The sequence below is a fragment of the Dermacentor variabilis genome, chromosome 1, assembly GCF_050947875.1.
Source record: "Dermacentor variabilis isolate Ectoservices chromosome 1, ASM5094787v1, whole genome shotgun sequence".
Classification (NCBI taxonomy): domain Eukaryota; kingdom Metazoa; phylum Arthropoda; class Arachnida; order Ixodida; family Ixodidae; genus Dermacentor; species Dermacentor variabilis.
The window spans coordinates 122,812,477-122,836,079 of record NC_134568.1 but is presented as its reverse complement, the minus strand read 5'-3'; the positions used below and the strand labels follow the sequence as shown (position 1 = coordinate 122,836,079).

The following is a 23,603-nucleotide window of genomic DNA, read 5'->3' as shown; positions in this document are numbered from 1 at the left end:
ATATATATATATATATATAGCGCATTTGGTTGCAGAGCAATTTTGTCAATTCAGAGGAACAAGCAGCAGGCGCAGCCATGATAAAATTTGCAGTGCCTTTCGTTGACCAAACTTCTATGTATCTGATGATGGACATCATACGCGGCGATTGTTGAGACACGCCAGGACAGCTTTGGCAAACATTAACAGTTATTCGCTGTACAGGTGGCCCCGGTGAGATGTAACAAAATATATATTTTTTTTCTTTAAATCAGGTTGGTTGTTATGCAAGCAACGCAATGGCACATATTTTTCAGGGTGAGCGATTACTTGCTCTACACTCGTGCCGCTGCAGTCGACAAATAAATCACCTCACCGGCACAATTGCTGTTTTTTTTTTTATGTTGTAATGGGCGTCTCTTGGCTACAGGCATTACTTTAGACCGCGCTATGAAAGACGATGGCTTTTTGTCAGCATTATTTCTGAATCCTGTTCGTGGCCTTCTGTCTTCCGATGAAACCGTGACCATTCCAGCTGCTCAACGCAACACATACGTATTGCTGTAATTGCGTTGCAGTGCATATTGCTTGCAAAAAGTAGGTAAACTTCACATCGCTAGTTAGACGATCGTTATAAATTGTCTGACCAGCGTAGAACACCTCACAGCTTTTTTACAGCGAAGGCGCCTGTGGCTAGAATCTAGAAAGAAAATGTGTCCGATGGATCGACAAAAACAAATCATCATGTGGGCCGATCCTGGTGATAGTGCAGAAAAGGTCAAGGCTACGTGGCACATACCCCTGTGGGCTCACTAACGTATGACGATGTGTGTCAAAACGTCAGTGCATATGTTTAAATTTAAAAAAAGCTAATAATATTAATAATAATAAAAATAAATAAAGGATAATAAAATATTAACATAAGAACAAACATGAAAAATAAAAATAAATTAAAAAGAAAGACGACACAAGCAACGAAGTTTTGTGTTTGTGCCTTTATTCAACCAATATAGCATAACCACCATATAGAACTTAATATAAGTGTTGAGCAATACAGCTGCGCCGGTCTTCCATCTTCACATAGCGGAAGGGCACAGAATTTTCTTTTTCGGACAATTAGTACCCGCCACACGTACGACACGGCCTTAAACAGGGTGTTTCAGCTAACTTTAGCCAGTGTTTAAAAATATGCTGATGCACTCTAAGACGACGCGACCAAATGCATGTTGCTCACTTTTGTATGTAGTGTGTCACGCTATTTTTTGTAATTTGCTTTATTAGACAGTTAGTCAAGATTATTAACCAACTTCTGAAGCAACGAAGTTAGGGAAAAATTCCAATTGGAAAGTTGCAGAGCGGTTTGCCAAACGTCCAAATAAACAGTTTCTGTCTTTCTATCTATTAAGCATTAGTCTTTTTCAGCTTACTGATGACGCCCGCAAAATAAAAAAAAACACCGCGTGACAAGCCCGCTTGCGCGTCGTGATTGCACTGCACCCAAACGTTCCGGGCGCAAACAGCCATAGGCGCGCTGCCGCTTAAGACGCGACAGGGCGGCGACGTAGGCGTTGGTTGGGCAAATTACGCCAGCGATGTACTCCCCTTGCGACAGTTTGTCATAGCGATAAGCAGACCCAGCGGTTATCGCTTGTGCTGCCGGAAGCCACAGGTGCGCGATAGCTGTAAGCAAACTCAAAATCTCTAAATAAAAAAAATCAGTTTTCAGAAGACTTAAAATAGTCGAATAAGAGTATCCTAAATGGCCAGACGCAGTCTTTCACTGAATTTACCTTTATTTTTCATGCGCTTTCACAGCAAGTGCTCGAAGAGGTCACCTTCTGCAGCGACAGAACGCTGGGATCTTCTGAGAAGGCTTGCTGTCGCTGCCTTGAGCACCGTCGGTGAAATGCTGCGGCAGACTTCAGTTATCTTCTCCTGTAAGGCTTCTGGAGTCATCGTTTCCGCCGTGTATACGCAATCCTTAATATAACCCCACAAGAAAATGTCAAGAGGGTTGAGGTCGGGTGACCTTGCCGGCCACAGGACAGGCCCGTTTCTCCCTATTTATTGGCCTGGGAAGGTAACATCAAGCCATGCTCGTGCTTGACTGCAGCTGTGGGCCGGGGTCTCGTCATGCTGATACCAAATTGCGTCAAGCCGGGCTAGTGGCATGTTGCAGCAGAAGTGCTCAAGTGGCCCTTTGAGTAACTCACTTATAGGCCTCTTGCCAGTCAGAGTGTTGTTAAAAAACAGCGGGCCAGTGACTGTGCTGTTATATATTCTGCACCAAACGTTAAAATACTATTGATATTAGTGGCGGATCTTCCTAGCCAGTGGGAATTTCGCTCATTCCAATAGTGTGTGCTGTGGATATTTACTTGGCAATTTCGGGAAAAGTTCGCTTCGTCAGTCCAGAGAACATTGGTGAGAATGTCAAAATCCTGCTCCTCCTGAATCAAAATCCAATTCGCAATGTCGAGCCTCTTTTGGAGATCTCTTGACTCCAGGCATTGGTTCAACTGCACATGATAGGGGTGCAGTCCAGCTGTTTTCAAAATCCTCCAAACAGTTGAGTTGGACACACCGAGCTGTGCGCTCACGCTGCGCGTGCTAGCGTGTAGATTAGCCTTCATGAAACACAAAATGTTGGAGCGAACCTCATCATTTATGACTGAAGCTCTCTGCCTCTTTCTTGTGAAGCTGCCGGTTCGCTTCAGCGATTCGTAGGCGTTGAATTTTGTCATCGGGCTCGGTCGCGCAACCGGGTGCCAACTTCCAAGTTTTCTTGCAGCCTGCCGTACGTCTCTGTCCGCCTGCAGCTCCTAGGGTAAGGATCATGCCTGCTTTTCCTCGCTGGAAAAAGGCATCACGAAATTGCTCGCGTTTTAGCAGCCCATGCACGGTAGTATGTTCGTCGCTGTCTGGAACTGCCACCACCACCACCACGTCCGTCAGTCGTATTACGCAGCGCAAGCGATAATGGTTGCTAGCTTAAATCGAACAGCGAACGCTTGCGTCGCGGCCCTGTCGCTTCTTGAGCAGCAGCGCACCCATGGCTGTTAGTGCGCGGAACGCTTGGGATCAGTGCAATCCCGACTCGAAAGCGGGCATGTGATTTGGTGTTTTTCTTCTTTTTTTGTGTGTATTTCGCTGGCATCATGAGTGAGCTGAAAGACACATACTCGATAGAAAGAAAGACATAAACTGTTTATTCGGACGTTTTGCAAACGGCTCTGCAACTTTCTAATTGGAATTTTTTCCTAGCTTCGTTGCTTCAGAAGTTGGTTAATTAATCTTGACTAATTATCTAATTAAGTAAAATAGCGTGACACACTACATACAAAAGTGACCAACATGCACTTGGTCGCGACGTCTTACAGTGCATCGGCATATTTTTACACTCTGGCTAAAATTTGCTGAAACACCCTGTATATTTTCGGTCTTCATGTTGGACCTATGGAGGCATCGCCTTGTTAACGCTTTATATTATACGAACGCTGGTAAACGCTTCTTTTCGAATAGCTGCAGCCCTAACGAATGTTCCCTTGCACGTGTCTTCTTGTAGCACCTTAAGCGACCTCAACTTCCTCGGGAGCTTGCGCGTCATAAACTCTAGTTAAGTTTGTCGTTGAAACCCGCCGTGGTTGCTCAGTGGCTATGGTGTTGGGCTGCTGAGCACGAGGTCGCGGGATCGAATCCCGGCCACGGCGGCCGCATTTCGATGGGGGCGAAAACATCCGTGTGCTTAGATTTAGGTGCACGTTAAAGAACCCCAGGTGGTCAAAATTTCCGGAGTCCTCCACTACGGCGTGCCTCATAATCAAAAAGTGGTTTTGGCACGTAAAACCCCAAATATTATAATTATTAAGTTTGTCGTTGAAAGTAACAGACCAGCACCGTCACAAGCAATGACGTCAATTTCGCTGTCAGCAGCGCACTTGCACCATGTTCGTAACTAACCCCATCAAATGCGCGAGAGGCGGGGAAAAGACTAATTACCATCGTTTAAGGAAAAGGTGCCGATTAACGGTGACACTTTAGAACACATAATGCCGCGGCGTCTCGAATATGATGTAGTTCGCAAACTTTTGCCGAGCAGCTTATGGCATTTCTAGTTGGTGGCTGAAAGCAGCACGCGCGAACATTCGTCTAGCTGTGTTGCGCCGGGAGAACCACTAACTCCTTATACTTTAGCGAATATAGTTATTTGAAAAACTCTCGAGCGGAAACTTTAACTCTTAGAAAACTGCGCCGCCAGGATAAACGCATCATTCGGTAATTTTTTTAGCAGAAGAACAATATTCGCGCCAGCAGACACCAAAAATCATCTCAGTTAAGCAAATATTACCTTTCCAAATAGTTACTTAAGAAATATGTCGCAAGTGCGCAAATAAAGTCAGTCAATGCTCACGGCACGCAGTCGGCAATTCAAGATTTCGCCCCACTTGTGAGATATCTGTCCGCACACTTGATGCGAAGCCCGTTGGCGTTCCATTTATTTTCCCAGAAAACATACTTTGCACGCTGCCGCACAAACGTGCCTTTCATTGTGGATTTTGGGAGTGATTGTCTCAGAACTAAGTGAACGTGCCTGGAGCACTGCTCTGCTTCAATTCTGCAATTGAAAAACGTGTCAAGTAGACTAAAAAAGATCATTTGGATATTTTAGTTAGCTAATGAGCTTACTAGAGAGTTGTTGTCACAATTTATTATGTATGCACCGACGCAAATACGGCGTCGCCGAAAAAGAAAATCACCTTTTTAGGTCCACCGCATTTTTCTGAATTTCGCATATAGCCCTTGTTGATACGCCCGGTATTAGTTGAATGAGCCGGCGTATTGCGAATAACGTGCTAGGTACACTGTCTTCAAATGGGAGTTGCTTGTCGCGTTCCACTGACGCTTCGTGGCATTCTATGTTCCATGGCTTGCCATTCAAAGCAGCGACAGGTTCCGCACTTGTTCGATTACCTTTCGAGCTTTTCGAGCTGTTTCGGAGCTTTTTTTTTCTTTCTCTGGTTCATTGTATCAGCTGTAGCCAATAATCAAATTCTCGGATTTAACGTCCCAAAAATGCAAGTGCGTTATTAAGGACTCCGTTGTAGAGGGCCCTCGATTAATTTTGGTCACCTAGGGTTCTGTAACGTAACAGAACAAATTCTTACGAGCTCCTCTTCCGCAGGGAGAGATTGTGCATCAAGGCACCAGATGATGATGATGATGATGATGATGATGATGATGATGATGATGATGATCTCTAAAGGCACCCTTTGAGACGGGCTGGCGACGGACCGTCACTCCGCCCCCTTGGGCTAATCAAGTTTTACAACATCTATATCACTAGCATTTTGCTCTTTATAGTGTTTCTCTTCATTAAAACCTATATATACTCGCACATTGTAAAGTTACCCACGCCTACAACTACCTCAGCTCCCTATTTTCTCTGCTTTTTCATCTACCAGTACTCACAACGATTATTGCGTATCTCAGCTGCTTACCAGTTAACGTTCAAATTAGCTTTGAACCTCGGCGCTTCTGCAAGAGGGACGAACCCTACGGTACTGGTCATGGATGATTATCTTGGCAATAGATTACAATTTCCGTTACTGGGCATACACACCCAAGGCCTCTCGCGGCCTTGAGCTGGAAATAAGCGTTGAAACACCGTTTCTCGCAACTATCTAATCAAAAAGGCAATCCATCTACTCAAGTCGAGAATGAGAATTTTACGCGCCTCTTCACAAAAGATGCACGCATATATGACTTCTTCTGGTCGATTCTTGTTTTTCCAGACACATGTGAAATTTTTATTGCAGAAAGGTGACTGAACGCTTAATCCTTCCTCCTGTGTTTTTTGAGCTGCGAGCTCTTCTCACCTTCTAATCGTTTCTGTCTCCTTTCCCACCTTCCCAAGTGCTGGGTAGTCAACCGGTCTGAGATACGTTAACATACCTGCCTTCCTCTTATCATTATCTCTCTTTGTCTAAGAGTCAATAGCAATCGTGAACTCTTGCATAGAAAATACTAACTTCACGAAACCTTCGCTTTACGTAGAGTACACATGTTCGTAGAATCTGCATTATTATGGCTTTTTTTCATACCATTCATAATGTGGGCAGAAGGCAAGGCAGAGCCTTACTAGAGAAAGCTAAAACTCAGGCTGAAGAATGCTTGCTCGTCGACGCAGCTTTCATGTCCAATAGACGAGCCTTTACAGCGGTCCTTCTGAATGGCAAAGGTGAAGTCGTCAAATCGGCTTCCACGTACAGCACACCGCCAGAAATTGCAGAACACGTAGCCATCGCATCGGTACTTTTAGACCCAAAGAGTTCCAGGATCCACAGCGATTCTAGGGCAGCAGTCTGTGCTGGAATGTATTTCTCTGCGGCTGAAAGCACGCTGCCGCAGGGCGCGCCGAGTCATTTGTGCCTTACGCATGTATGGAACCACGTGTCGCAGACGTCACGCTGGTTCTACTTAAACGGCTGTGGAAATAAAGACGGGGCTTTTTCCGCTTGCTGGCGGGTTGGATTACAGTCGTCTCTGGTCTTTCGTCGATCACGCACTGATAGCGGCGGGCGCTGTTACGACACCGTCCGGGCATTTGCCAAAGGAGTCATCTCTAGACAGGTCTTGGAAATTCTCTACGCAAAGGTCGTCAAACCCCACACGATCACCTGGTTTCCTGTTCATATGGGAGAGATCACCGGTGCTCCTGCGAACCTCAACGAATCTGCCCACAATGCTGCACGAGGACTTGCCAACCGTGTAGCCACAAGGCAAGAAGATGCTGAGGTTCCAGATTGCAGGGACCACCTCCTCACGTACAACGAGCTAACCAAACACTTCTACCCAGGATGCAGGGTCTTCCCCCCTCCTCACAGTACACTAAATAGAGCTCAGGCCATAGCACTAAGGCTCTTGGAAACAAGAACCTATCCGAACTCACTTCTAATCAACAACCTATCCGGAATTCTCTACTCCTACAACATGCGATAAATGTAACGACACCGGAGATCTTAGGCATATGCTCTGGCGTTGCTCCGTGTTACTCAGCGACAAATGCAACACTGAAGAGCGGTGGGACGCAGTTCTACGCAGTCTCACATTAGAAGAACAACTACGGGCGGTCCAACGGGCCCGCGAAGCGGCCGAAAGGCTAGGCATTTCGGTCCCAACGTGGGAGCGGCCTGCTTCGGGCTAGGAAACTAGCGCGACCTAATGCACCTCAATAAAGTTTTTTTTTCCATCCATTTATCTAACCATCCTTTTTGAGAGCGCTATCAATAATATCTAACGGAAGTCAGATCCATTGGTGTTTTCTACCGTAGATAGGAAACACCCACCTACGAGTTGGCCTAGTGGATTTATGCTCGTTGTGTGTCTATGCGTTAAGAGAAATTTCGACTAGTAGGCTTTGCATCGATTTTTCCTTGTACGCGCTTCGCCGATTAAATTCATAGATTGGTTGAACAATGAACTATGTCAGCGTATTTGCTAATGTGAAAGGTTTTAATTTGAGAGTTTTAAATGTGGCGATGATTGCCGTATACCGCGTGATTTCGTTGCACCAAAAACAAATGAAATATGAACAATTTTTGCGTACGCTTTTGCCTGCCCTATTGAAACGAATGTTAAATGCAGAAGTTGTGTCATTAGGTAACTACTGAGCCGATTTGAAAGAAAACTGTGGCTTGCGTTTAACAATAACAAAAATGCATGCTCCCGTGAGTTCTGTAAGCAAATTGCTTTGTTTATACCTTAATTTCTTTTTTCCGTCATAGTAACAAAATTTGAAGATACTCTAAGAAAAGGCACCCATATACATCAAGTTTCCAAATCAAGCTCCGTTTTAAAAGAAATGTGAGGAAAAGTATGTAAGGCTGACAAAGTTGATATATCACATGTGACTATGCAAAACGCTCGTAGATAGGGAATGCGATTCAAGGACTGGCGTAACCGTAGCAGCGGCCTTGCATGTACTGTAAATGAATATGTTGACAGAAAGGTGAGTGATTTGATCGACAGGGATTCATGACTTTAATTGGACAACGAAACACAAAAGGGCAGCAAGAAGGCCGCCTTTTGTGCTCGCCATTTCCTCGCTCGCCAGTGTCTTTCACGCCTGCACTTCAAAATAATACTGCGTCGATATTATCCCTTCTGAACGTTCCATCAGATGCAGTAGGAAGAATTGTGGCATCTGTTTACGGCGCGATGTTTATACATAGGCGTAAGCTTGGTGTTTATATTTTTCCTAATGCTGCGATATTAACAATATTTATAATATAATTTTGGGACCGAGAACGCAAATCACCCCCCATCAATCGCAAGTAATCTACTATTTTTTTTCTTTCTAAGCGCAACAAACATCTTTCAGACAGGTCTTGTGTTCACCTAATGAAAGCATTTCTAATTTTCATGTGCACCAGAGCAATCTAAACCAACGAAACGAGCCAGAAAATTACTTTCTTCGCACAGCACATGTCTGCGCAATTTGGCAAACATTGGTAGCTTAGTGCGCACTTATAGTGGGAAAAAAAATACCCATGGAACAACCTAAGCGGTAACATTGGATAGAAGAAACTAGAGCACCTAAGGAAATTCAAGGACTGCAGGCCTCGTTGGTTAGCGCTTGCCAACTACGTAGCAATGTCAGGTGAATAAGCGGATATCTCTAACCATCTAGCGGTACACGTAATCGTCCCTGAAAAACACGAATGCGGAGGTGTTATTACCTCCTCTCTTTTTTTTTTCTTCTTATTTTTCTCTCATTCTCCCAATCGATCGGCGTCACTTGTTGGGGCCATCTTAGATCTGGCCTCGGGGGCCACGCGGCTTGCGAGAAAGCGCAGTACGCCCCTCCCAGGAGTGCCCAATGCACGCACATCCTCGCCCGCTTTGGGAAAGCTGCCGCATTCTAATCTTTCCTCAACCGCTCGCAGATAGGAGGAAACTAAGCCGGTATGAAGTAATCTGGCCTCAGCTTCGGCAGGCTGCCCTTCGAGTCGGAAGGGACAGAAAAAAAGAAAAAAAGACAGAGAGTTAGAAAATATCGTAGCGAGGGCGACAGACTCCGCGCCGTAAGACACGGGGAGAGGGAAAAGGCAAAGTCAAAGAGCGATCGCCGAGGACACGGAGTAGGCGAATCAAAGCGCGCGTATCTGTCAGTATAGCCGGACACTCGGTCTTCGTCACCGCGGGGACCACATCGTCTCCATAGGTAAGCGGCTCCTGCCCCGCTGTCTCTTTTTATACACTTCTACCCACAACAAACCATTTCGCTTTTTTATCCCCAGACTATGCGTTAATCTCATTTTCTTCTGTAACGATAGTAATGCGCTGGATGTGGATTAGCAACGTAGAATGAAGGAGAAAAAAAAAAGCTCACGTTCAAGCGTTAATTCCAGCGCCACATATCGCAGCCCGGAGTTACTTTGCACTTCGGCCCATCGGTTATGTGGATTTTTCAAAAAAGAAATTATGCTAGTACTCACAGCAAGGAACCGTCGCTCAGTCTTTTGGGAACATAACTAAGTAGTCGCAACTGCGGTGCTCCGCACGTACGCACTTCTTGCTAATCCCGTCTCCCTCTTCTTCCTGATCATGCGGTGCGGCACAACTTCCGTACACAATGAAGGAAAGACAGGCAGCTCAGACAATTGCGCGAGCCGCAGCTCACATAAGTGTGCAGCGTAACGGGCCAGAACCCCCAGTGAAGAAACTTCGCTCTCAGTCACTCGAACCTCGGGTAGAGAGCGAAGCTTGTGCTCTGGGGAGCACGACGGCCCCTGGCTTAATTACGAAGGCTGAGCGATCTGTTATTTTGATCCGTAAATGCCCGAACATGAGCGGACAAGTTCTGCCAAATTTCCCTGGCCGCATAAATCAGGTGAAAAAAGATACGTTTAAACTTTGCGAGGCCGGTTTGCAAAAGGTGCCTCGCGATGACAACACGTGGGAGACTTCCTGATAGTAGCTTTTAGCTCTCGCAAGCATTTTGCTTGTTTGCTTATAAAACGTCGTCACCAACAAAAGCGTAATTAGAGGCAATTCTCCAAGCCACTTATTTTATCAAAACATTTGAGACACCAAAAAAAAGTGGGTAATTTGTACGGGCTCCTTATCGGCTTCAGTATGTCTTGAAAATGTTGATGATAGCCAACTACACGCACGAATAACAAACGCCGTACTGAACAGTTTAACTCAGGCTATTGAAAGAAAACATTGAAGTGACATCACAGTTGGTCCCGGGGCATGCTGGTATAGCAGGCAACGAATTAGCGAACTCGTTGGTAAAGTCGGCCCATAAAGATGCAGAAATTCAACTCATTCCTTTATCCCCAATGGACACGCAATGCAGATTAAGAGTACTGAAGAAGGACTTATGGTATGTCAACCTGGTTCAATGAAAATACTAAGGAATCGATTCTTTACGAAGTGGACCCTCAACTGAATTACCAGCTGGATGTAGAACTTTCGAAAAGTACCGAGATACTAATTCATGGACTGCGCCTTGGATCAGCATACACCAAAGATTTCCTATATCGCATAAAACGGGCTCCTTCCCCGGCTTGTTCGTGTGGCCACGACCATGAGGATGTTCGCCATCTACTCCTCGAATGCCCCGTATACGCGACGCAATGACGGCAGCCTGAACAAGAGCTACACTGCATTGATCCTCACCGACTTCTCCCACTCGCAACATTGCTGGGCCCATAGCCATAGAAAATAGCACAGCGGAAATCACTGAACGCACTCGAACATTTTCACGAAGACACTGCCATAACTAACAATTAAGTACTACATATCGAACTGGATAGTCACAAGATGTAACTACAACTTTCTTCTATTATTTGTAATTATTAGCGCTAGTATATTGCGTGTTACACTCATGTGTATTCTGTGTATGCTCATCTGTTTACATGCTCATCCCAGTCCATATCCTGTCCGCTTGTGACTGTTTGTGACTTTGTTTACTAACTCATTGTGCTGCGACTTGTCCTTGCCTTCTATATTTATATGTTCGCGGGCGTGTAGGACTGTGTGCTGTGAATTTCTGGCCATAAGACGTGGTTTCTTTTCATTTTCTTACTACGTATATTTTTATGTTGTTGTTTCCGCTATGCTAAAAGGAGTAGCCGTCACCGGTTATAGGGTGACTACATCTATTTCTTTTATTTTCCTTTTAATAAGAAAAAAAGATGACCTTTCAAAATCTGCATGAGGAACTTCTTATTCATCGACACAGGGGATTGAAGTGTCTAAATAAACGTAAGCACGGCGCGATTGAAACAATCCGACGCTAGATGTGAAGCATTAGGGTTGTTAAGTGACTGTTTGTGTTCTTTTAGTCTGATATTAACACACCTGCCGTATAAGCGGTTGTAAACCTTTGTTTGAAGAGACAAAAATTATTTCAAGACACTAATGCCAAACCACACGAAAAATAATCGAGGCATTTCACATTAAAAGATTAGGAGAAACTAGCACTAAGCCACGCATCAATACCTCCGTTAGACAGCGAATTTCAATATCTTCTCAGCACGCGTGTTAATCTCAAGCACTGTCTTTTGTTGTTTGGTTTTTGGCTTCCCTACCTCTCGATATGTTTAACTCATATCTTTAGACCTTGTCATGCTCATATGCTGCAGTATTTGCAATCATCACTTATATATATATATATATATATATATATATATATATATATCAGATCATTTTACCGTACCAACTCGCCCAACTTTCTATCCTTCTGCATGAAAAAACAACTTGCCGCAGGTGGGGAACGATCCCAAAACCTTCGCATTTCGCGTGCGATGCTCTACCAATTGAGCTACCGCGGCACCGTTTCCCCATCCACATTCTTGGGTATTTATGTTTCCTAGTAGAACCCTGGGAGTGTTAGCCAGCGCCACCACTCACAGACCTTGGTGGCGGATGTGGAATATCCTTTCTGTCGCAGGTGTCACGAGAACGTGATCTTTTTTGAGTGAAGGCAACCGCTCAATAAACCCACACATGCCACCTGAAGAAATCAATGTTGCCGGATTCGAGACCCTCGTTATGTAATAAACGAGAAGAAAGGGGGTTAACCGAGGGGCCCGATATTTATTAGTCATATCATAAGAAACCAATAAACACTGACACCAAGGACAACATAGGGGAAATTACTTGTGCTTAATAAATGAAATAAGGAAACGATAAATTAATGGAAATAAAAGTTGATGAAAAAACTTCCTGGCCACGGCGGCCGCCTTTCGATGGGGGCGAAATGCGAAAACACCCGTGTACTTACATTTAGGTGCACGTTAAACGAACCCAGGTGGTCGAAATTTCCGGAGTCCTCTACTACGGCGTGCCTCATGATCAGAAAGTGGTTTTGACAAGTAAAACCCCATAATTTAATTTTTTTTTAAACTTGGTGCAGGTGGAGAACGATCCCGCAACCTAACGCTCCCAGGGTTCGACTAGGAAACAAATGCCCAAGAAAGTGGATGGCGAGACGGCATCCCGGTAGCTGAATTGCTAGAGCATCGCACGCGAGATGCGAAGGTTGTGGGATCGTTCCCCTCCTGCGGCAAGTTGCTTTTTCCTCCCCTTTCATTTCCATTAATTTATCGTTTTGTTTATTTCATTTATTAAGCACAGGTGATTTCCGCTATGTTGTCCTTGGTGTCAGTGTTTGTGGCTTCTTATGATACGACTAATAAAAATCGGGCCCCTCGGTTAACCCCCTCTCTTCTCGTTTATATATATATATATATATATATATATATATATATATATATATATATATATATACGAGAAGAAAGAGAACCGAGGCACCCGATTTTTATTAATCATATGAGAAGCCAACAAACACTGACACCAAGGACAACATAGGGGAAATTACTTGTGCTTGCTCATTGAAATAAAGAAATTACAAATTAATGGAAATGAAAGTGGATGAAAAAACAGCTGGCCGCAGGCGGGGAACGAATCCCACGTCATCGCATAACGCGTGCGATGCTCTTACCAATCGAGCTACCGCGGCGCCGTTTTCCCATCCACTTTCCGAGGTATTTATCTTTTGCTGTCATAACTAAACTATAGAAGCGTGTGGTTTAGAGGTTGCGAACACTTATGTGGCACATAGTTCGACCGTCGCCGAATATCCTGCGACTGCAAAATCGTGAACGTTCAAACAAACCATTGCTTTTTGTCGTGCAGAGATGGTTCTATGTATACCACAAATGACGGGGTACAAGTAAATATATGGCAAGTGTGTAAACGGCGCTCATTGCTTGTTTTCTCCTTATCTATGCTCAAAGAACAGGCGACATTGCAATGTAATTGATATGCGTTCAAGGATGTACTCTGTCCACATGACTTCAGCAGCGGCTTGCGCTCGCCGAAGACTTACGTAATGAAAGGGTGCGGGGAATAGGCGTCCCAAGAATAGTACGAGGCTCTTGCCGCGTCATGCTGTCGTTCAAACTTCGCCCCGCGCTTCTTTGCGGGGCGTTGCCGTCTGACGCACATCGGGACGCGCTCAGCTTGGTTTGTGCCCGTATTTGACCTTCAATTGCCATTATGAATACCTCACTTCACGCGCGATTTTCTGGGTATTAAAAAAAAATGTGGTTATGCAATAAATTGTGAAACCGCGCAAGTTTGCCATATAAACAACTGCCCTGAAGATAATAATAAAAAATATTAACATTTTTAATTAGTCTTCTCAGAGTAACTTAAGCAGCGAAAAGGAATTCCTGCATCGCTGTCCCGCTCCTATGCGAAGACGGCAGATGTCTCACGACCATAGCTTTTTTTTTTAATCTGTATTGTATAAGAAGAACACCCTGTATACGATGTGCATACTATAGCTAAATGTTAATATGTCATTGTGATGGGACAAAGTTCGACTTTAAAAGGAATTGTCATTTATACCTGTATTTAAAATATTGCGGCAGAACCCATCTCACGATGACTGTGGACGATAATTCGTTTAGCATTCAATCAAGAATTCCGAGGACAGCTAAGCACTTATGAGTTGTGAATGCGAAAGCATTAATGCCCAGTTCGACGATGAGGGGTCCTTCTTGAGTTTTGCGCTGCGAGGGATGCACCATACACTTTTTAAAAAGACGTTTGCACCCTTTGGGGCTTATCTTTTCCCACAACGATAATCGTCATCTTCTCTGCTTGAGCTTCCTTTTCTTTCCAAGATCACGTTCTCGTGACGCCTGCGGCAAAAAGGACGTTCCACGTCCGCCGCCAAGGTCTGTGAGTGGTGGCACTGGCTAACACTCCCAGGGTTCTAATGGGAAACATAAATACCCAAGCTCAATCGGTGGAGCTTCACACGCAAAATACGAAGGTTGTGGGTTCGGTTCCCACCTTCGGCAAGTTGTTTTTTTCATCCACATTTTTTCCATTAATTTATCGTTTCATTCCTGCATTTATTAAGCATAAGTAATCTCCCCTATGTTGTCCTTGGTGTCAATGTTTGTTGGCTTCTCATGATATGACTAATAAAAATCGGGCCCCTCGGTTAACCTCCTTTTTTTCTCGTTTATATATATATATATATATATATATATATATATATATATATATATATATATATATATATATATATATATATATATATATATATATATATATATATAAACGAGAAAAAAGGAGGTTAACCGAGGGGCCTGATATACATATATATATATATATATATATATATATATATATATATATATATATATATATATGAAATCCCACAAGTAGGCGCGAGCACCAGGTAGGGGTACATCTTTACCCATTAAAAAACCGGTGGGTTCCTGGCGTTACCGGGATTCGAAACGAGTGCCACCGCTGTTGCGCCCGAATCTGGCCTTGGCCCCGAGCCCCAGAGAGGCGAAGCTAAAGTTTGCTCTTCAAGGAAGCTTCAGCTCAAGCCGAACTCTGATGTCGTTTATTCAAACACATGCAAATCGCAAAAATGCTTTCATGAGATAACCCTGAACCATTTTAATACAATTTGTTGCATTGCAGATATAAATTTTAGTGACAGTAGTAAGCATAATTTCGATTTAGGGCCTGTATGTCTTATGAAAATTGTCGCAAATTGGTTAGACTGAGAAAAAAAGCATGAAGTTTACAAATCTGTAATTCTGTACCACAAATAGATATCGTGTTTCTGTACGGTGAATCAGTTCGAGCACCTAAAGCGAATAAATTTGGTATAATAATTCACAGCCAACGCGAAATTCTTGCAACGTTTACGAAGGTTTTGCAAGAGTTCTACTCCCAAATTAGTTGTACATTTCAGAGCGGTGTATAATACATAACTTTTGTCCGCTTCAGATCTATTATTAAATGCAACTGACAGAACTTCTATGTCATGTTCCATTGCTGAGCGACAGAATTGATAACATTGATAGTTTTGTTATCTTTTATCACATTTTGTGTTTTTCAACCATTTTGTTATTAAGCAATTAACGGTCTAAATGAAAATTCCGCCTCAAACAGTCACTACATACCAACTTTTCCTCTTAAATGCTACAAATGTCATCAAATTTTATGCTGTGGTTGCTGATAAATAAGAGTTCTGCGTTCCAATGTGCTCAGATAGGAGCCCCCGAGTTAAAGCTTCGTATTTTTGCCCTCTCTTTCTTTCTTTTTCCGTTCCTAAATAAGCCAATTAAGTGACACGGAGCGCGAAAAGAAAAGCTACGCTTTTAGGCCGCAATGACGCATATATTTGATAATAATAGTAAACCTTTGGCTATGTTCCGATGACGCACGTTCACTAAACGGGACGATGCCCCATGAGTATGTCAGCTGCTTTCCCATCGAAGCGCGCGTTTCTTTTCTAGCGTCCTCGAGCGGCGCTCTGCTTGCTGCCTTGCATACAAATTTTCAGGTTCTTCATTTCTACCCGATATGCGCATGCAAGTCACTCGTTAGAAGTGCTCCTCGCTATTACGTTCTTGCCGGTGCCCTTCAAGCTTTCTGTCAGAATGCCAGAACAAGCGCGTCTTTTTTTTTTCCCCTCAGTTAGCCATTCCGTGCAACGATCTTGTTTTGAGCTCCACAGATCGTCTGCAGCGCCGCTTCGTGGGCGCTGCCATATTTGAACACGTGTCCGCGGCGCCATTGGGCGCCGTCTGGCTTCCCCTTCTCGATATCGCGCACGACGTGCTGGAAAAATGCAGCAAAGCGCTGGCTTTTCTCTTTTACGTGTGAATTACTATTCGTCAGTGATGCAGCGCTTTCTGCAGAAAGCGCAAACAACGTCGGTGGAGGCGTCAATTTACGCAGAGCCTTATTTTGCCCTGTTGACGGTGCGCGAATAATCCAAGTGGGCGTGTGTGCCTCCTCCGATGAAGCGATACCCTATATGGCCCTTAGTTCTTTTTTTTTTCTATTTGCTCGCAATGGGGAGATAGCTCTTACCACCTCACTACTGTGTAATCTCTCGTGACCGTGGTCGAGTGCGAGCAGTCGGTCGATGTAATTGTTTTCAGTACCATTAAAAATCCATCTCTGTTGTGTCCACTGCCTCTCGCAACCATTGTTGTTCCGAACATGCAAACGACTGACAGTACCCGAAGATGCATAAGCTTCGAGAACAGTCAGAGCTATATATGCATGACGGTCAGCCTCTTTAGCCATAAGCTGTTGTTACATTAGCTTATTCGTCACCGAATGGGCGATTAGGAAAAAAAGAAAGATATAACAAAAAATTTTCCTTGGTGTTTTCTGCTTCAACGAAACTACAGTCGGTTAAGGATATTTGCTTATGCTTTATCTGCTCAGAACAAAATTTCCAGTGAAACAACACCTTTTTAATTCCTACTTGCCACAAAATCGAAAAACTGCATGCGCCAGTCCACTGCGATTACACGTACGTACGATTCAATAGCCTCCTCCTGTTAACAAAAGACGCATGAGCGGACCCGAAATCTTCGTTAAAGAAGCACGAGAGTGCCGTAATATCAGACGTGTGCAAAAGGACGCTCAATCGTCCATAGCTCACTCGAGCTCGTAAATATTTATACCGCTTTCATATCTGAGCTGAACATCTCTTTTTGAAAGCTTAATTACCTAATTTGTAAAAATACCCATTCATTGATAACATACAATCATTTATTCGCTAAAAGACACTGTCCGCAGAACATGCAAACTCGCCTTGCCTATTATTGATACTGCAGGGTACACTGATATAGCATAGTGTCATATGATACTTCTTCAGGTGTACAACGCAACACTTTGCTTTATATGTGAAATATCTTACCCCATACAGTCCATAGTTATAGCGTAACGAAGCCCACTCATCTTCGCAGCGATTCAGGCATTCGGCTGCACTCAGAAGGTGCCGTGTGGCGTCGGAGCCAATAGCGGCATCTCTTTTGAGCTCCGCAAACTAACCACTGTAAACCGTTTATAGCAGCACAGGTCAATAGTTCGATGCAGTCGACTCCTCCTACTGCAAAGCCTCGACTTAGGCCTTCTCTTGATCACAAATGGAATTCATGTTTGGAAAGTACTCTCAGGCTTTCTTCTGATTCTGCTTCTTCTCACAGGCTGCTTTGTCTTCCCCTAACTGGAACCATGGCGAAACGCTGTCAATATTACGGTGAGTACACCTCTACCTTACATATCTCCCCACCCTCTCCCTCCCGTTCCCGAACTATGTGACGGGGACCAAGACACAAGATACGAAGTAGTAGAACGCCTACATTTTAATGTGCGTCGAGGAATGTCAGGTGGTTGCAGCTAATGTGCAGCCTTCCATGCCTCGAGACCGGCAACGTGCTCTACGTAGATTTGTGATGTAAATGCCGTGCATACTGTATTGTTAAACTTATTGCCACGTGACATGGTAACTGAACATGCTCAACAAGTGTGACAGTTCTTGGGGGACATAAGCCACCTCGCTAAGAACTTACCATAGTGACGTCGTCGTAAAGCCGGAAGGTTGTGGTGTAACTCGAACAATGTGTTCAACGCAAATTTATGTTGAAAAAACTGGCAAACATAGTGTCCAGAATGTTGCGTCACTACTTCATCATCAACCTGTTTAAATTCACTGCAGGACGAAGGCACCTTCCAGAGATCTTCAATTATCTTTGTCCCGCTCATTCCGAATCCATCATATCCCTGCAGATTTCCTATCACGGAGATGCTCAGAAATGGCATTCGTACTTTGTAGACTCATGAAAACATTTTTCATAAACGTGGCTAGCTTTTGTTTTGGCATATCTTTCCAAATTTAGCTTGTGGCATATGTAGACAAACTACCGTTCCCTTCCAAGTTCCCACCCGCGTAAAACGGAGTAGCCGGGAACAGGTTCCCTTCAAGCCCCGCTCGCTCACCCACTCGACAGTGCATAACTTTCCCCAACAATCTGCGAAAATAAACTTAAGGCGTTGTTAGCAGAATTTCCATTTCCTTTTTTTTTTTGCATGCCTAACCAAACCTTTTACTACAATGTCATTTAATTATCTCAAATTATAGCACGCAACTAGATGATATCGGCAAAAAAAAATAGAAATGTGAAAAGCGGAGCTTGTGTTCGCCCAACTGCGATAGTTTTGCTTGTTTACGTTCACTTCCGTTTTCTCGATTTCTAATCTAAAGAAAGAAAAATTGAAAAAGGTGGATGACCAGGGGAGCTGTATATAACTACAAAGAAAATAAAATAAACAACGAAACAATATAACGCAAATATGTACGTTGCCATGTTTATTTGAATTTACGTTTATCTCGGGACCACGTAAACTATGGCTATATGGTCACTACGATAGACGGCCATGGGCTCTCTGACGACACTGAAGATGTTCTTAGCGAACGTTAGGTCTATGCACGACCGATGGCGCGTCGTAGAGACATTGGTCTTGGTGCAACGTTGAAGGCCGAACCTTCCAAAGGGAAACGCCAAGAACCACTTTCCGTCGGGACCAGACACATCGACGTTAAAAATCATCCACCATGAGGATGGAATTGGGGTCCACCGGGAGGATCCACCCAAATGTGTCGATTATAAAGTCTTCAAGGTCCCTCTTTGACGTTGCGGGATGAACGTCTACTGGTGGTGACAGCGATTCCGTCCCCATCTGTATACGGCGCACGCGTCGGCACATTCAACGGCAAGGCTCTCGCCCGTTAGGGCGCAATGACCGCGCTGTCATTGTTTGCGTAAATCGCAACGCGTAAAACTATCATCCATCATCCATCACCGCTTTTGACACATCTGGCCTCAAACACAGCTGAGACACATACGCTGATACGATTTTGCCTTATGCTCAAGCTGTTTTAAATCTATAGGCGCTGCCATCGTTTTTGCCTACGCACATCACGAAACGTTGGAAACTAGCCTAAGACAGCTCCGCTGTAAAAAAGGAGCAAAACTATCACAGTATGGTCGGGCATTCTCGCATTTCGCAGGCAAACTGTATGTGCGTGTCCGTCTGGTGATGACTGACCGACATTACACACAGTATCATCAATTATACTTTGAGCACACGCCCCGGTGGTCACATTTCAATTCTACAGCGCAGCTTTTAGGCGCCCTTTCCTGCGGCGAGCGTCGGCATCGGCGTAACCAAGCAAACGAGCACAACAGCGAAGGATGAAAGAGCGAACGCGGAGCGCGAAATGAAAGGCACAAGCTGCGAACGGTGGAGACCAATGAGAGCTGCCCCTTCAGTGACATGCGCGCGGGAAACTGGTGCTACGCAGACCCGCCGCTGGTGACGCGCACCACGCGCTGCCCCTCACGATCTTCTGATGAGCGAGGCAGTCGCGCCACAGTTCGCTCGCTTGCAACGCGCCGCACGAGACAGATTGTTCGCGCTAGCCAGTATATCGCGAAATGAAAACACGTATAGAGCTGCGCTGAAATTTTTCATAGGGGAGTAATCGACGGTAATTTTTTTTTTTTTTGTGGCAGTACGAAGCTTTACGAACGCTTCAGCGAGCGAAATGTTGATATATTTTAAAGAACAATACCAGGGTCCTTCAATACTTTCTATTGAAGGACCCTGACAATACATATGCACATTCTTGTTTTTGAAATGTCAGCCTTAGAACAAGCCGGGCGCAAAACTTCATTAGCATGAAGCACTTACCTCTAAAGACATTTAAAGATGCATTATAAACAGACAGCGTCCTTCAAAAACTCAAGCGAAACTCCAGAGTAAATGCAATATCTGAGTGGGAAGCCTCGAATGCTCGAAAACGTTGATGCTTTGGTTTCCTGCAGCGTTCTACACCGGTAGAAGGGAAAATTAGGCACTGGAAAACGAAAGCTGCTTTGAAGCACTGGATGTTTGCCTTCTGTTTAGTCTGTTTCATAATACCAGAAAATAAACCGTCCGATCTGTTGTATGCGTTCCGCTTTTTCTATTGACTGGGGACTCGAGCAGTAAACCTTGCATGATTTTGGATCGATATCATGAAGATGGAGAACGGCAGCTTCCCGCCTATAGGAAGGTTTGTTAAGATATGCGCGCACACCCTATAGAAAGGCGGAAGCTGCTTCTACATGGCACCCGGCAGCGGATACAGTGTATCATTCTCTTTCCTCATTGACAACAAGGCCCTGATTAAGCGAGATGCGCCGTATTACAGCGTAGACTCCGTTCCATTGTGAGCGAGATAGGTGGATTTTTCAACCGCAACGTTCAAATACCTTCTTGTAAGTTTAGTCGACGCAAGTAGCGATATCACCTCATGTAAAGATGGAGCCTATTCTAAGGCTAAGCATCCCTGTGCTTCGTTGGGTGTAGTGATCGCTGAAAGTAAAACTACATGGCAAAATGTGACTTTTCCACGCATCTTTGCCACAAAGGTGATATTGACCAACAAGTTACATTCTAGGGGCTAGGCGTCTTACGACGAGTGCAAAAAGAAAATGAAACGTGGAAATAATGGCTAATGGCAGCGAGCAATTATCGCATCAATGAATAGGTTTGAATAAAAACTTGGTGGCGCAAGCTTAGAGTTAATAAACTCGCGACACGAACACATGTCGGACATGTGTTGTTCGTACATTACGATGTTCCGCTACTGTGACAATGCCTCTTGTAAGTTATTCTGGCGAGCTCGCTAAGTCCCCAATACTACTTTAGGGCATGTGTGACACGGCAGATTTGCATACTCCGTTTCACAATATGACACAAGAACGGAAGCTCGCTGTGTAGCTGGCGTGAGCCAAACAAAATGCGTGGTCCTGCGGATGTAACATGTGTCTTTACGTCGCGCGCCTTCCCGTTAGTTAATGGTGACAGTCTTGAGCGCGTTCTCGAGCGCCCCCCCCCCCCTCCTCCTCCCAGAGCACGCCTCGTAACTTCAACACCCGTGTGAATTATTATCAATCTGAGCACAGCTGCGCCCAGGGTGTACCTCTAACTGAAGATGCATCATAGAGAATCAATTCAAGGAATGGCGAAAATCGAAGCGGTTTAACCGATTGGTGATGTGCATAGACAATGCTCGCTCATCTTTAAAGCAAGTGATGTGTTACATATCCCGTGGACTTAGATACGTTTCTTGTAGTCACGTTTCTTTTCTTTCTTTTTTAATTTGCTCACTAATCGTGAGTGATTGTGCCATCACACAGCAGTTTTCATGGAAAAATTTTAATGTGGCCTCCTGGTCTCTCTTTCTTTTATTCCTCGTATTCTCCTGCACCGCAAACAGCGTTCGCGCTCCTGGCGGCTTCTCTCTCCGCGGGCGTGCTGCTGGTGGACGCTGCACCCCAGCAAGAGTCGTCGTTTGGACTTGGCGCCTTGGTACGGCTCCGAGACGCCCCGGTCATCACCGCTTGAAGCGCGTCTTTCCACACCGACATTAAGTTCACAAAGGACGGCACATTATAATGACACATGTTAAACAGCGCTACGTAGCGCACAAAACTAAACAAAACGCAGAACTCATATAGATGCCATCACCCACGCGTAGGCACCTCGTTAACATTTCTCAGCTCTATAAGCTGCGTTCTGCTGCCTAAGACAGCTCAATCGTTGCTCCTAAAAATACAAATAAGACTGAATAGAAGAAAGCAGTGGCGTAAAGAGCTCAGAACTGTTAAGAGCGTGCGGGGGCGTTGCCATCATTAACGATTTTAAGGTACGTACAGTCGAAGCGATTTGAAGGTGATCACATTAAGTGGGTTAGCTACTGAGACACGGATTATACTTGGCAGAAATTGACAAAAATACATTAGCCTATCTTGCGCATTCTTTATTCTTTCTCGCGGCTCTTGACCTTGACTAGAAAGGTAGTCACAGCAGGATTACAAAGGACGTGTTAGTCTGACTAGATGCACGCGGCGGCCGGATACCTTCATATCGTTCAAGGCTGAACGGGTTACGCTTATAACTCTCGTCTGCTATATCGTAGGTATGCTCCAGTTCAGATGGCCCATCAGGCACACATGCTAGTTGAGTAGATACGGGATGACTAAATAGGGTCACTACTCTTGTATAATTGGGGTTTTTTTTTCGCTTATCTCTCACAATGATACTCACAAAGCTGTGAAATCAAATTTAACATAGCACATTCTTTTCTCTCTCTCTCTCTCTTTGTTTACGACAGTGTTGATAATATTAAACACTTTGTATTCCGTCCGAAACCGCTAAGCACAGACTCTGTAGAGAGCAAAAATATTGTGAATATGTAGACGTAGCTCCCATAGCAACCTAGTCATAGGTGTAGAGAAGGCCCCTTGCGTGCACTTAGGCCCTGGCTTCGTTAATTGTCGTCCACACAAACTATTCGATCCTGAAAGTCGCACGAGGAAGGGCCTTTTCTCGTGACCACTGTACTACTTACGCGCAAGTTATATTGAAATCAGTGAACATGCGAAATTGACAAAATGCGACTTCTTTTGCAGCGTGGCCACCGCTTTCAAGCAAAGTGGTCAAGCTTGCGACCCTGCGGACCATGTGTTTCCTTGCAGCTTGCACACCCAGGCTCTCAGTTTCTGTACCCCAAGTCCTCTAACAAACTCTCGCTTTTTTCCTCCTCATAATGTGTCCCGAGGTGAAATAAGACTTCAGATACCTTGAGGTTGAAGGCCTTTGTCCTCCAATTGAGGTTCTGGCATCGCTAATAAAGCCTGTCCTATCTTCCAGATCAGTTCACAACAGCTGATTTTAAAGAAGCGCGATTCTGCACCATCGACCCACTTTATTATCGAAGCCTCTCGTAGAACCCACGCCACGGTAGCCAGCTTAAACCTTCAAGTTCGTATGATAACATTTTATGCTTGCTGTCAATGTCATTTGAAAGCAGCCCTCAAGTAATCGTTTCACGCAAAACGAAATCATATACTCCACATTGAAGCGACACAGCTGTATCTTATCTTGCATGGTAATGAGTTTAATGCATTTTGTGCCGTTCACGCCGCAAGCCACTCGACCACAAACGCATTTAAATCAGTCAGTTGGGCACCATTAGAATCCCTTAGACAAAAAGTTTGATGAGCTCCTATTAGCTGAATGAGCCGCTGAACACTCGTCAAGAGTGACTATCTTTCAACGCCTGGCAATGCAGGTCGCTAAACGTATGTTCAGTTCTGACTACGAACCATATAGCAAGGGCTCCTATTGTATCATTAGCCCTTCAGTGTTCTATAGAGTGG

At 44.5% G+C, this 23,603-nt stretch overlaps 1 protein-coding gene across 1 annotated transcript in view; it reads left to right on the top strand.

Annotated features, from left to right (window-relative positions):
- Positions 1 to 9,074: 9,074 nt before the first annotated feature.
- Positions 9,075 to 23,603, top strand: part of LOC142584156 (pancreatic lipase-related protein 2-like) — a 41,662-nt gene continuing 27,133 nt past the window's right edge. The window contains exons 1-3 of the mRNA XM_075694328.1: positions 9,075 to 9,202; positions 17,538 to 17,590; positions 21,659 to 21,750. Of these exons, the coding sequence (XP_075550443.1) occupies positions 17,566 to 17,590; positions 21,659 to 21,750 (117 nt within the window). The 5' untranslated portion in view covers positions 9,075 to 9,202; positions 17,538 to 17,565. The remainder of the gene's footprint in view (positions 9,203 to 17,537; positions 17,591 to 21,658; positions 21,751 to 23,603) is intronic.